General features: G+C 41.0%; 1 protein-coding gene across 1 annotated transcript in view; it reads left to right on the top strand.

Annotated features, from left to right (window-relative positions):
• Positions 1 to 14597, top strand: part of ift172 (intraflagellar transport 172) — a 73110-nt gene that overhangs the window by 1534 nt on the left and 56979 nt on the right. The window contains exons 3-14 of the mRNA XM_036581168.1: positions 1174 to 1286; positions 1414 to 1453; positions 1562 to 1627; positions 1719 to 1798; positions 1904 to 1991; positions 2281 to 2495; positions 4671 to 4794; positions 6555 to 6650; positions 6951 to 7112; positions 9285 to 9338; positions 11184 to 11287; positions 11646 to 11731. Coding sequence (XP_036437061.1) covers positions 1174 to 1286; positions 1414 to 1453; positions 1562 to 1627; positions 1719 to 1798; positions 1904 to 1991; positions 2281 to 2495; positions 4671 to 4794; positions 6555 to 6650; positions 6951 to 7112; positions 9285 to 9338; positions 11184 to 11287; positions 11646 to 11731 — 1228 coding nt within the window. The remainder of the gene's footprint in view (positions 1 to 1173; positions 1287 to 1413; positions 1454 to 1561; positions 1628 to 1718; positions 1799 to 1903; positions 1992 to 2280; positions 2496 to 4670; positions 4795 to 6554; positions 6651 to 6950; positions 7113 to 9284; positions 9339 to 11183; positions 11288 to 11645; positions 11732 to 14597) is intronic.

Genomic DNA, 14597 nt, shown 5'->3' with positions numbered 1-14597 from the left:
TCATCCACTCACCCAACGTTTTGACTCGGATTTCTTTACAGTGTTATTGATATGAACCAGGAGTTGCAATGTCTGCAGCGCAAAAGTCTGTTTTATTCACTATTCAGAATGACTCACACCTACACAAGTCTTCTGAGTTTTTATGTAATGTTAATAAACTGGTAAAAATGAAAAACATTTTTTTTTGTGGGGGGGAGGCGGGGGGATATTGCCTCACAACCCCCTGCATGTACCTGCCCACGATGAATGGATTAAAATAAATAATTGTTGGTCTAAACCTTCATTTCAGAACCGGGTCACAGGCAGCAGGCAGTGTATTCATAGTCATTTAGTGTAACAGCTTTCTGTGATGCAGCTTTTAAAGGTATTAAACACTGCAGACTTCTGGTTCCCACCACTTCCACTGTAAACAGTTCTGACTGACGTTTCTCATCAAACCACTCTGAATGACTTTGAAATGAAATTAAAAATCTTCATTCAACACATTCAGACAGCATTTCTGCTCATGATTCACCACATGTGGCTGATTGACTGGGCGGATCGTATCCATGACAACACATGAAATATCACCTCCGCACTTCTTTAATCACAGGACCCAGCACACTGTCACATCGCTGCAAACGCCTGAGAAACGCATAAAGTACAAACACTCCACACACATGCAGAACGGATAAACAAATACAGTCGTGGGCAATAGTTTGGGCACCTCTGACCAAAATATGTTCTGTTGATTAACTATGTGAAAATTAAAACCAATCCTCTACAAAGAACACACTTCTGCACAAGTGTGCACAACAACGGTTTATGTGCTGAATTTAACATATCGGGGAAAATAAGTCCATAAAATGTGATGCCAAACTTATGGCACATTTCATATTTTTATGTTGCAATATGTTAAACTCAATAAATGAGTAGAAGTTCTGCACAGAAATCTGTAGAAAAATGTCAAATTTAAGTTTGATCCTGTAGAAGATGCATTAAATTATTTTCATTTACTGTTCAGACTTTTACATATATAAATTAATATGCATGGGGGAAGTATGTGCACCTCTTTTCTCCCCAGGGCAGATGCTTTGGGATCACTGGCATGTCATCTGAAGTAGCATATTGTAAAAATGCATTTAATAATCAAAATAACACAACAAAAAAATGTTTTATCACTTTATTTTGCAGTATGGGAAGAAAAGCTACACGGTCAAGTCCATGGCATTTTCTCCAGATTCCACTAAAATTGCCATTGCTCAAACTGACAATATAATATTTGTATACAAAATCGGAGAGGACTGGTAAGTATATCACTTAATCACTAATGCTCTAATGTACAAATTATATTTACTTTAACTGTTTTGACAGTAATGTGAATCACAAAATGAATAGAATAAAATCAGTAACCTGATGTTTTCTCTCTGACAGGGGAGACAAAAAAGTTATTTGCAACAAATTTGTGCAGACAGTAAGTGATACTTCAGATTAATTAAGAGGAATAGTGTAATGACAGTAACATGCAGTATGTTGGGTATGTAATAGAACAATATAATAACTTAATATTTTTATTTTGCAGAGTGCTGTAACATGTTTGCTTTGGCCAGCAGAACATTCTATAGTGTTTGGTCTAGCAGAGGGAAAAGTAAGTGATGTAATTTACATGGCACTTAAAAAATAATCTTTAGGTTTCTTATGAATGTGTTTGCATCATATCTGTGTTTGCCCACAAACAGATTCGAGTGGCCAACACAAAAACCAACAAATCGTCTACAATCTATGGAACGGAGTCCTATGTTGTATCACTGACCTCGAAGTATGTCCACTTACTCACTATCTGCTTATTGTCACTTGTGCTTTTGCCGTTTTTCTGAAGTTAAGAGAATTCCTGTTAAATTTGCCCTCGTTGTCTCTGTGTTAGTGTCTCTGGGAAAGGAATTCTTTCGGGCCATGCGGATGGGACCGTTGTGCGCTATTTCTTTGATGATGAAGGCTCAGGTGACTCTCAGGTATAAGCTGTGCAATTACACACATATAAAATAAAGAAATCAAAATATATTTGAAAAAATCACTTATAAATAATAGACAATCAACTATAAATAACAGAGTATTCAACTACTTATATGGTCAGAGCCACCGATGGACCCAACGTCTTATTACACACTTTTATAATCTGAGAACAGCTCAGTTTGCATTGAAGTCCCTGTAGTTACTGAATTAAAAGCCTCAGTATTTCCCATCTTTATTGCCTCAGTAAGGAGTAAAACATTTCCTGGACTTATTTTTGCTTATTTGAAGGGCAAATTGCTCACACATCCCTGCCCACCCTATGCACTGGCGTGGGGAACCAACAGCATCATCGTGGCTGGATGCGATAAAAAGATTGTGGCCTATGGGAAGGAGGGTCACGTCCTGCAGACGTTCGATTACAGCCGAGATCGCTCAGAGAAGGAGTTCACTGTGGCCGCTACCAGCCCCAGCGGTCAGTCAGTAGTCCTGGGCAGTTACGATAGGTGAGTATGTTATGCGAAGACGGCGTGAGGAAAAGAGAGGCAGGGTTTTGCACTGACACTGGACGTAATACCATAAAGAGTTGTTGCTTTCTTGTACACAGTATATATCTCTGCATCTCCAAAATGACAACTTTACAGGAGAAGGAGAAAACTGCTTTACTTTTAATGTAAGTCAATGGAACCAGACTTTTTTGGGTCATTTCTTTTGGTCCATTCATCATGAAATTTACACACAATATATAGGACCACGAGTACAGTACTTTCAAATTATGTCAAAAACTCAAAAACGGCAAAAATGAAGATACTGTTTCCTTCCAACAGCAGTGAAATGTAAAAAGTGTCCTGACTGTTCTTCTACTTAGAGAATTCATCTTTAAGGTTCACACGTTGCTGACACAGGTGTTCAGTTTCGCACATCTTGTGTAGTCTTCATAAAAAAACATTCCTAATTGAATTGAATGTTCTGGCTGCACATGAGCCTAAGGTCACCATGCCCAATGCAAAGTATCAGCTAGAGGGGTATAAAGCCCCCCAGCATTGGGCTGTGGAGCAGTGGAACTGTGTTCTGAGTGGAGTGATTGAGCTCCATCCGATACGTTGTGATGAGGTTGAGTGGCGTTTGTGGCCCAGAACTAATCATCCAACGTCAGTACCTGACCTCACTAAAGCTCTTGTGCTCTTGTGCAATCATATCCTCACAGGAATGTTCCAGTGTGTAGTGTAAAGTCTTCCCAGAACAGTAGAGGCTGTTACTGCAGCATAGACTCACTATTATATTATCCTTGACTTCAGAAGAAACATCGAATCAGCAGGTGTCTACAAACGGTTGAACATACAGTGGTCAGTTCCACTGATTTCTCCAGATTTCTGCATAATACAGTTGTTTAGATGTTAATTAAGTCATTCAGAGTGTTTTGATGTGAAATGGTTCATTATAGAGAAACTTATTTTCTCAGATTCCTTTACAGTGGTGCTGATTTAATTGTCTACATGATGTCTACAATGTAAATACAGCCATTTTATGTACTCTCCAAAACCACCAGTCCTACACGTGTCTTCAGAGTTTATAGATGTAGTGTAGATCATGGTAAAATGGTGGTAAATCTGAAAAAAAGGTTTTGCCTTACAGCACCCTGTACCTCTCCATCTTGAATTGATTAAAAATACAGTTTAGGCTAAAGGCACATCTCCAAACTATCATAAAACAATCTCTTATGAAAGAAACAAAGTGTTCAGAACTATTTCATTTAACCGATTTTTTTGAGGTGGCTTTTAGAGACTTCAGACGTCTGGTTCCTATCTGATGACAGTTCTGACAGTGAGTTTCTCTAGAACAGCACATTTCATATCAAACCACTCTGAATGACTTTGATTACAATGATTTAATTAAGCAGATATTCTGAAAAACCTGTTTTATTCCCCCTTGATAAAAGATATTCGCCAGAAATGACAGTCAGTAGCATTTTTGTTCTAGTTCTGTTACGTTATCTTGAGCTCGGTGACCGAAGGTGATTTCACCTTCTCTTTTTTAGATTTTGTAAAGCTTTATTACACAAATTTCACATTAATTTTATTGTCCAGCCAGTATTCTGTACCCTGCTCAGTGTTTTCATTTGCCAATAGCTGTGGAAACATTCGGAGAAGTATTACTGCAAAAGATCTCGCTGTTCTCAGGATAAAACCTCGTATCTCCATTTCGTTTTTCAGTTTTTGACATAATTTGAAAAGGCCTGTAGCTCTTTATATTGTGTGTAAATTTCATGAAGGATGGACCAACAGAAACGGCCCAAAATGACTTTGAAAAAAGTCTGGTTCCATTGACTTACATTAAAAGTAAAGTGTGTTTCCTGTAAAGTTACCATTTTGGAGATACAAGGTTTTGTTCCGACAACAGCAACATGTTCATGTCGACCTACTGCTTACTCTGAACTGAGAACATGCGCACCAGATACCAGAGATATGGTTCCTATTTTGATTATCGTTCTCACCTGGAATTTATCAGTTATATGCATCAGCATGTCTGTTAGGTTCCTCCCTGCATGGCATCAGAAAGTTTCCAGCACATCAATGTCTTTGTCAGCTTGTGTTAGATCTGACGATGAGGGGTCACAGTCGGTGACAGAAGAGTTATTTTTTGATCCTGAGCATTTTTGTGATTTTCATTGTTTCCTACAGATTGAGGGTTTTCAACTGGAGCCCTCGAAGAGCTGCTTGGGATGAGGCTTCTCCCAAAGAAATTCCCAATCTGTACACCATCACAGCTCTGGCCTGGAAGAAAGACGGCTCTCGGCTCTGCGCAGTATGTAGAACAGTCCATAAATCAGCCAGATGTAGAAACGACAAGTTAACATGTGTCCTACAGTGACGCCACAGGAGTCTCTGAGTGACTCTGGAGTTTCTAGTTTAAAGACTAGAATATCCCCCCTTTAGTAATGATTCTTAAGGGTTGGAAGAACTTTTGAAAAACTACAGCTGTTTTGCATGCAGGCTGTTGCTAATGAGAGAAACAACTCAGAGTTACACTAATGCTAGCCTGGCTGAAATTATTAGCTGTATCTTACTGTCTGAGCGAATGCTGCCTTAAAGTCCCCTCGGAAGTTACTACTTATGACTTAGAAGGTTGTAAGTATGACGTGATGTATGTTTAAGTGGTTTTGGTCAGAAACAAGATGCAAAAAATGCTTTTTAGTTTATTTTTATTTTGCTGTAGTATTTTTATATTTTATTATCACTGCAACAAAATGAGCAGCAGAGCCTGCTTATGGGATGAAGTGTACAGTTAGAAGCATCACATTAATGTATATGTATTTTCACGTGTTGCTGCTGATTATACAACAGTTAGTTTCGGCCATGCGAGCTGATTGGTTGAGCAGCGTCTCTAACTGTGCTGTTATTTCACCATAACATCACAGGTTTTTAACAAACACTGTATCACTCCGCTGAGACTGTGACAGCTGTAGGAGACGCTCAAGACATTGAACGTTTTTACTTCTTACTTTGCCACAAACAGAAAATGGACACTTTTAAGATCACATTTGACCGACAGCCGATTTGGTCAGACTCTGAAGATGAGACGACACTAAATTCCCAAACTGTCATCACCACTGAGCAGCTTTTCAGTCGGCAGCTGAGACAGAAGAACAGCTGAACAACCTGGAATCAGCCAGAAATGAACCCAACACCATTCGCCAAACTAAATGGGCTGTAAGATGCTTTACAGACTGGCTGGAACAAAACAACATTAATACTGATCTGGAAAAAACTGACAAAACTGAGCTGAACTTGATATTGGGTCAGTTTTAAGGCTCAGTCTGTACTTCAAAAGGCGAGGCTTACAGCAGACTGTGCAGCGAGTGGGCGGAGCTCGTTACTCTGACGTAGCAACAAGCTGCTCGTTAAGGAACTATAATTTGGTGAAGGAACTGCGAACATTAAAACATATTAAACGCCGCGTTCACGGCCCAGTTTATTAATTTATTACTGTGTTTATTTAACTGTTGTATTAAAGCAGTAGAACACTCGAGGAGTGTGTTATCACCAATAACATCACGGCTGTGATGATCTACGGCCACCAAATCACAGTGATGTTATTTCATGATAACACACTCCCTCTGTGTTCTACTGCTGAAATACAGGCACCCAACTCAGAAAGTTGGGGCTCAATGAAAAATCTAAGTTTCCCACTAGTAAGTAAGAAATTGTGGTGATGTTCATTTGCGCTAATCTTGAAATGATGGTGATATTTTTCACACTACTTGAAAGCAGCATAACAGTCAGGACTGGTTGACGCCACACGGATTCCCAGTGGTTGTCTGATGTGTGTGTTTAGGTATCGCAGTGAGAGAACAGTAACGAAGGAAAACAAAAATGATCCAAAATCGTCAACTGTGTCAAGGAAACATAATGCTGCACTACAGAGAGCTGCACGCTAGTTTTAGGCCAGAATGCCTCCTTAAGATCTGTCTGAAGAGCTTCATACTATATTTTTACTGTAACTCATTACGTTTATATGTTACATCCCCAGTCACACATTTTCTTGGGCTGCTTTTTGACCATCAGGGCACGCTGTGCGGTGGAGTGGAGCAGTTTGACTGCTGTCTTCGCAGAAGCATCTACAAGAACAAATTTGAGATGACGTATGTGGGCCTGAGTCAGGTGTGCTTTCCTTTCCCTTGGAGCAGTACAGTCTGAATTATGGCTGATATTCATAAAATATTTCGCAGTAAGAAGCTGATCTTAGACTTTCTTTTAAAACAACTAACGACAGTGTCATTTTAACAATGTTTCAGACAAAATATCTACATTTAAGTGGGGTTTGTTCACCAAATCACAGTGTCACTCCAAAGTCCTGGTGTTGCTGCTGTTCTACATCACTTAGTCTGTCATGGTGCTGTCGCTCATTGATTCCCGGTGGAGAGTTGACGGATTTATTGTCTTTGCTTTTTTGTGACTCAGGTGATCGTGAAGAACCTCTCTACAGGCACACGAGTGGTGCTGAAGTCACATTATGGCTATGAGATCGACGAGGTAAAGATCATGGGGAGAGACCGCTACCTGGTGGCGCACACCTCCGACACTCTGCTGCTGGGAGACCTCAGCTCCAACAGACTCAGTGAGGTAAGAGAACTTGAACTCAGGCTTCTCACATATTCGGCAAGGGTTCAGATTTCATGTTCAGATTTCTGAAAGCCAGTGTTTGGATATTTATCCCTACCTTTGTTTCTCTGCTTTCTTTCTTTCTTTTAACTTTATTACCTTAAACACTTCATCCTCTGGCATGCTGGAGTGGCAGTTAGGCCAGTATGGGAACAACATAATGTAAAGTTTATCTGGACTAAACCCTGTTGGTCAAAGGCAGCCATTGAGTGTGTTTACATGCACTTAATAAACCGATAACTGCAGAAAATCAGATTTTGTCAGTAATCCAATCAACACGTTTACATGCACTTGAGTAATCAGATAATGGGGAAACTCCGGGTCTACATGAGTCAGACAGTAATCAGATTCCTGCTTTACAACCAGCCAATAAACTCACAGAAGAAGACGTGACGTAAACGTAATGTAAAATCAAACTTCATGCCGTGCCTTTTTTAAACATGGCGCCGCTTTACTTGAAAATATGAACAAACTTAATCTAGAAGATGAGAAATACAGGGTGATTCAAAAAGATTCATCCGATTTCAAATCGCCATATTAGGAACCAATCACATACCAAATGAAAGAGGGGGTCATAGAGTTTCTGACTGTCGGTGGAAGATGGCTCCATCAATTTTCCCTTAAGAAAATTATAATATAGCTAACGGTGAATTTAGTGAGCATGATGACTAATATTTATGTACTGTTAATATGTTTAGCACTGAATGAAGTCCAACACCAGCCGTGATTAAAGTTTGATATCTGTGGGGCCACAACTTTTAGCAAGTGACCTGGTCAGTGCTAGCTTTCATGTGGTGTTAGCTGTGGAAACACTGGGTGAAGTATTACTGTAAAACATATGGTTCCCAACTTGATTTAGTTTGTGATTCAGCAGGTGCTTATCTTAGGAACGTGGGAGTGAGATGGTCTCCAGCTGATGTTGGTCAGGTTTGGACAGAATTATGTTTGGCTCAGCAATGTTCATTGACAGTACTGTAGAGCTTGTTTGGCTGCTGTGTGCAGATAAAAGCTCTTAAAAGAGTTCACATTTAAGTTAAAGAGTTGTTTGATTCATGCTTCATAATTTTAAAAGTGCTGTGGCAGTTCATTGTAAATACGTAGTGCCAAAGAAAACCATGAAAGCATGTAAAATCTTGCATAGAATGACTTTACCTTACAGTTCTTACAAATCATGTACAAACAGCAAGTAATACCCAAACTGAAAATCCAAAATCTTCATAATTTGTTAAAAATATCTGACATGCTATAAATACGCTATTACTTCTTGTTCTGTGGGAACTGCCACGTGAAATTGAGAAACCCCGATTGGATGAAGCTCAAATGAATATTCGAGTGAATTTCTTCCCAGTTCCCACTTGGTAATAAATGCAGTACAAGACCAGTTAGTGCTAGTTAGCATAACAACTAATCTTCATTTATAGTGATAAGTCCCTAAAAATGCTAGTTTTTACTCTAGATAAGAACATATACGTTGCTGATATGATATTTGTCTTTATAAAATGCTTGGAAATACACTCACCTACTAGTTTTCAATCTACACAAGAACGTTTCTTGAATTGGTCCTCGAGTGTTGTTCAGTCTGCTTTCTTGGGTCTGAGGGTTGTGCTGGTCATGTGGTCTGACCTCAGCACTATTTCAGAAGTCGAGTACTTGTGTAGTCCACGCTGCACCTTCCAAACCCTAACAGCAGCCCTTGACCTGTGTCTGAAATAAGACCCTCTTTGATCAGTTGAATTCTGCACAAAATGCCTTTGTTTGTTCTCTTGTCCTTTTCTTTGCGAGTCGTCTCAGAGCAGATTTCTAGCTGGTGTGAGCAGTTAAGGCGAAAGGCCCTGTTGAACGTTCCAAGGACTCGTTTAAAACCTGTTTAATTAAAAGTTCAAGGGCTGCTGTGGTCCGCAGTGCTAATCCACCTTTAATTGAGTTTTCAAGGAGCCTTCCGTGAGCTGGAGGGCTGTTCAGTATGACAAAAAGGATAATGGTGCAGCGGCCTGCCTGTGGGCTTTCTGTGTGTGTGTGTGTGTGTGTGTGTGTGTGTGTGTGTGTGTGTGTGTGTGTGTGTGTGTAATGTAGTGGAAAGTGGAACTTGACGGCCCCGTCTCACTCCTGTAAAACATTACCGTCCTGTTACAGGTGGCGTGGCAGGGCTCTGGAGGAAATGAAAAGTTCTTCTTCGAGAATGAAACAGTATGTACTGTCCTTTTTTAATAATATTAATATTTCTTTCAGTGTGTTAGTTTCAAATTCAGCAGATTTTAACAGATTAAAATGATGCAAAAATATGAAAGGATAATGTAAATATCTCACAGTATGGGATGAGCTTGAGGCCATCAATTGCAATTTTACAGTAGTTTCATTATTGATAATTATTATTAGCTTTTGTGATGATGATAAAAAGGAGTGTCACTGTAGCCAGTTTACTAGGGCACATGTTCTCAGTTCAGTTCAGAGTTCAGTGCAGTATTTAACAGCATAATTATACAAAAATATTATACAAACGTTTGTCTTTCCGCACTTACCAGCAAGTCACCCACAGAGCAGCCACAGTACTGTTCGCACTTATTGCTAACACCCATGTTGTGGCCTATCCAAAACACACATTAGGCCACAGCATCAAAGGCATTAGTTAAGTTAGCAACATAAACGGGACACTTTGCAGTTAATAACTTCTCATTTTGTGAGGATATGTTATCTAACCAGCTTGACCCAATGATGCAAAACAAGATCACATAACAGCGCAAAGCTTCTTATCTCACATTGTTTCACATGCGTGTGTGAAAGTTCTTAAATGAAAGCAGAAGAAAAAAAGACTTGAGAGACCCGTGTGAGACTGTCTCAGTGTCCACACCAGAACTTTGACCAAAAATAGAGCTTTTAATTTGTTTTACTGTAATTGGTTGGATAACTTTTCCTGGTTAGAGGATTCAGTCTAAATACAGGGAGGTTCACTCGAAAGAGGCCCCGAATATTCTGTAATAACTCTCTCTAGGCTGAAGCAATCTGAACGAAGCAACATGCAAAGAGCTCCACAGTATTTGGAGCTTCGAAAAAGCCAGGATGCCGTTTGCAACTAATAACCTCCGTTTGCAACTTCCGGGTGCAGACCCCCCGCACCCCTTCATGTGTCTGGCAGAAAGCGGAGGTCACTTCCAGCATCGCATATAATGCATTCGATTACACAGACGTCAATATATGTAGCGTATTTTTTGGTTCAGATCGCTTCATCCTAACGGGAGTTACAGCAGAATATTCGGGGCCTCTTTCGAGTGAATCTCCCTGTAGAAAGCAGGTTTCTGTTTTTGATACAGACTGTTCTGCCCTGATGACTGACAAGCTGGCCTGTGACCCCTTTAATACAGAGAGTGCTCCAGTACAACCAGCAGTCTAGAAATGTCCCACATTACGCAAAGTAAAATAGTTTGATATCTTCATGATGGTCACCATTACATGCTAGTTTATAGCTGAATAATGTGGAGTGAGGAATGTATTTCATATTGGCCCTCGTAGTTTCCCTCTCAGCCAATCACATTCAAAGGACTGAACTAATTGTGGACGTTATCCACCTAACTTTAAGATTAGTTCGATTTAACCCAGGATGTTCCGTCTCTCGATGGTAGAACCCTTTTCACCAGAGTACATCACCATGGCAACTAGTGCTGTATGTGTAGGGGGTAACCTGGTGGGTACTTCACAAAGCAGTGTTTCTCAGCAAGCTGGACGATTTAGGCCAAAAAACAGTCTATCCAACAGGGAAAAAGCTCAGGAACCATCCTCAACTTTTGGCTCAAGTTATCCAGCATTCTGAGAAATCCTGCTTTCCAGATCAGGATTAATCATAACTTGAGCATCTACACCTGGAATAACAGAGAGGTCGTCTTTGTAAAATCGCAGTTAAAACAGTTAAAACAAACAGTTAAAACAACTGTGGCTGCTTTTCTAAGATGTTGTGAAGCTGAAATTTAGTCTGGAACTGCCTCTTAGCTGAACTTGCTTCTAGGACAGGTACTAATGTTCTGTTGTTTTTTGCGGCAGGTTTGTATGGTTTTCAATGCTGGAGAACTGACCCTGGTGGAGTACGGTAACAACGAGATCCTGGGATCTGTTCGCACTGAATTTATGAACCCACACCTTATCAGGTGCGCTCTGCTTATGTTCAGTTTAGCCTTTAATTCCAAGCAATATAATAATAGTAGTCACATCTGAAAACTTGTGATGTAGTGTTGTGTACAATATTCACAGTCACCACTAGGTGACATGGTTGAGCTGCAGTTCAGTCAGGGTAAGACGGTACATTGTGTGTCATCCTATTATGTAAACCACTGTTGCTTAGCATACAGCTGCCCTGTTGGGGCTTTGGAGAGGAAAAGTTAGTCACCACAAATCAGCATCCATGTTGCTGCTGGACCGGAGTGCTCGGCTCCTTACTGTGGAACGCTGTCAGGCCGGCTCCCTTAAACATGCCATCAGTGTTCACGTGTTGCTGTTTGTGTGCAGTGTGCGTCTGAATGAGAGGAGGCAGAGAGGAGTGGAGGATAACAAGAAGTTGGCCTATCTAATCGACATCAAAACCATCGCCATTGGTGAGTGCCAGCATGGATGGAAACTGGCAATTAGGACATATTTCTTACCAGTGGAGCACAGTTTGGTCAAATTACATAAATTGTTATTTCATAATTTGAAAAAAGTTAACACATCCTCTTAGGGTGCAAAATGTCTTTTTATTTGCAGTTATTTACTCTATTTAAAAATGACATTTTTTTCCCAGGTGTTAAATTCAGCAGATAAATAGGTGTAATGCATTAACATTTGCAGATATTCCCTGTAAAAGACTGGTTATCTTGTTAAGCCCCTTTTACTCATGTATTTTTACCCAAAAAAAGGTTTTAGTGTGAATGTGAACGTGAGCCAAAATCCCAGTTAAATCGACATGTCAATCAACCGACATGCATCCTAGTATAATACCCAGGTAATTACCTGGAGGACTCGTGTGAACACAAGCGCTAACAGACAGAGTTGGTTTTTTTACCCTCATAAATGCTTTACTTTCTGCATATTTACATAGTATGATGTCATAGCATGGTGTTCCTGCCCTGGTGGACAGTCTAGTCTGCTGTGTGTTATTACCCACTACACCACTGGTCACCAACCCTCCTCCTGAAGATCTGCTTCCCTGCAGAGTGCAGTTCTAACCTGCTTCTAACATGCACACCTTCCTCGTTAAACCAGGCGTACCCTGTGCGATTTTAGCCCTTTTTTAAGCCTGATTTGGTCGGAGACTGAATTTCATGTTCAGGCCGAATTTCAGCTTCATCAGCCATCGTTTGCCGTGCAGTGTGAGAGGGAAACAATGCCCGATTAACTGCCCAAGCGAGCTCTGATTGAGCAGTCGGACGATCAGATAGATTTCTGACGTGTGAAATTTTGGTCCCGTGTCTCACAGTCTGAGCCACCTCACAAACCGATTTCGCAAAGTCACACCCAAAACCACACAGAGGCAAAAAAGCCCACATTTGCGGCACCAGCGTCAGTTTATGACGACTTTGCTCCGTTTGTTGAATAGCATATAAATAAATACAGTGTTTTTTTTCGTAGAGCTGCCTGTCTGCAGAGCCGCCTGCTCTTCAGCTTCAGTGCACAGTGTGGCACAAGTTAGCAAAGCTGTTGTAGCAGTTTGTCAGTGGCTGAATCTGGATTTTACACCAAAATAGTGTCCAGTTAGTCCAGTATGGAGCTGTGCACACGCGGCTGAATCTCAGAAGGCTATTTATTTGACATGTGATGCGCTGTATGGGTGCAGGAGCAGCTATTTTAATATGTGGTGCACTATGTAGGGAGCAGGGAGCCTTCTGAGATACAGCCAGTGTTTTGATCAGGACATCGGAGGCGCAGCGTGTTGTTTTGAATTAAACAGCTTTATCAGGTCAGTCGGACCGAGTGTTTTCGTTCAGTATGAGCACATAAATCACAGGCTTTGGCCGAACAAGAGGGGTGATTCAAACGTACAGTGTGAGTCACCAAAGAACAAGATTTCTGAAATTGCACAGTGTCTGCCTGGCTTTACCTGACACTGACACTAATGCATCCAGCCAATCAGGGCCTGAAGAAATTCAGTAGCTGGAGCAGGTTTGGCAGATTGTGGTTAAAACTAGACTGTGCAGGAAGACCAAGACCTCCAGGACCAGGACTGTGTCTCCTGCACTGCACTGTACCAGCCACTATGTATGTTAATATCTAAGTACAGGACTAAATTGACTGACAGCTATTTTGTTTCCAAAATGTTGATCCTTAGTAGCTGCCTGACAACTAACACAGCTTGATCTTAAAAACAGCTCTCACTGCTGTCCTCTATGTGTTACAGCTCTGTATACCCAATCATGATTCGCTCACCTGTTATCAATTCACCTGTGTATTATGGAGTATTTTAAAGTGATTTTGCTGTAGCAGCCTAAAATATCTACATTAGACTGGTATGAATTTAATAGTTTATGCACTGTGTGGCTATATTATTTACAAAAACACAGATATCAGATCAGATTCTGTATTAACACATGCTCAGTAAAGGTTGTGGAGCCACTACAGAATTTCTCAGGAGCCCGGCTGTTTTTGCAGGCCTGGTCATAAGTGCTCTTCTTCAATGAAAGCCCTACAAACACATATGCACACATCCTGCTCATCCTCATTGCATTCGGTTACGTAATCTGTGATCACTTTCTCTGAGCGCCTGCTCCACATCGTCCACCGTCCTCAAAGGCGAGAGTCAGCAAGCGGAAACAGTCAGAGAGGCGTGTGTTGAAAAACAGCCATATGCAGCCTCGGATGCTGCCTTTCAATTAGGCTCCGACCCTGCAGCGCCATCGTCAGGACCCGCTCCTTTGCTCTCTACTGTGTGCCATCTGCCACGGCTCTGTCCATTTCCTATGCTAATTAAGTCCAGGCATGCTCCTCTACCGTTTTTTACTTTCTTCCATTTTCAGGTGGTGAAAATGGGGAAGCAACTTCATCCAATTTATTAGCCTATGACTGACAGCAGAGTGCTCTTCCCTCCCCACCGCCCCTGCGTGCTCGAAACGTGTTTGGAAAGTGTAAATTGGAAAGTGCTTTTTCCTTCTAATCTTCTTTCTCCCTCCTGCCCAAAGTGAATCATCCCCTCGGAATGGTTATTTGTGAACAAAGGAGGCGAAAGGCTGAACATGATTTTTGAAAGATGCACAGATTTGTTTTTGTTTGTGAGTGGATGTTCGGAGGCTGCCTGAATGGAAATGTCTCCAATTTTGGTGCGTGCTGCCGTGTGTGTTTGTGTGAGTGTGTTTACACGTGGATTGCAGCCCCGGCCTTTTCGTTCTGTACTTCCATTTAAGTGTATGTCACATTCTCATATCACTGAGCCCGACTGAAATCGACTTTGGCCTACATGTTCATCCAGTGTCAGTTATACAATTCAAAAAG

Source organism: Colossoma macropomum, unplaced genomic scaffold (assembly GCF_904425465.1).
Source record: "Colossoma macropomum unplaced genomic scaffold, Colossoma_macropomum, whole genome shotgun sequence".
In the NCBI taxonomy this organism is placed as follows: domain Eukaryota; kingdom Metazoa; phylum Chordata; class Actinopteri; order Characiformes; family Serrasalmidae; genus Colossoma; species Colossoma macropomum.
This window is presented reverse-complemented; position numbering and strand designations above follow the sequence as displayed.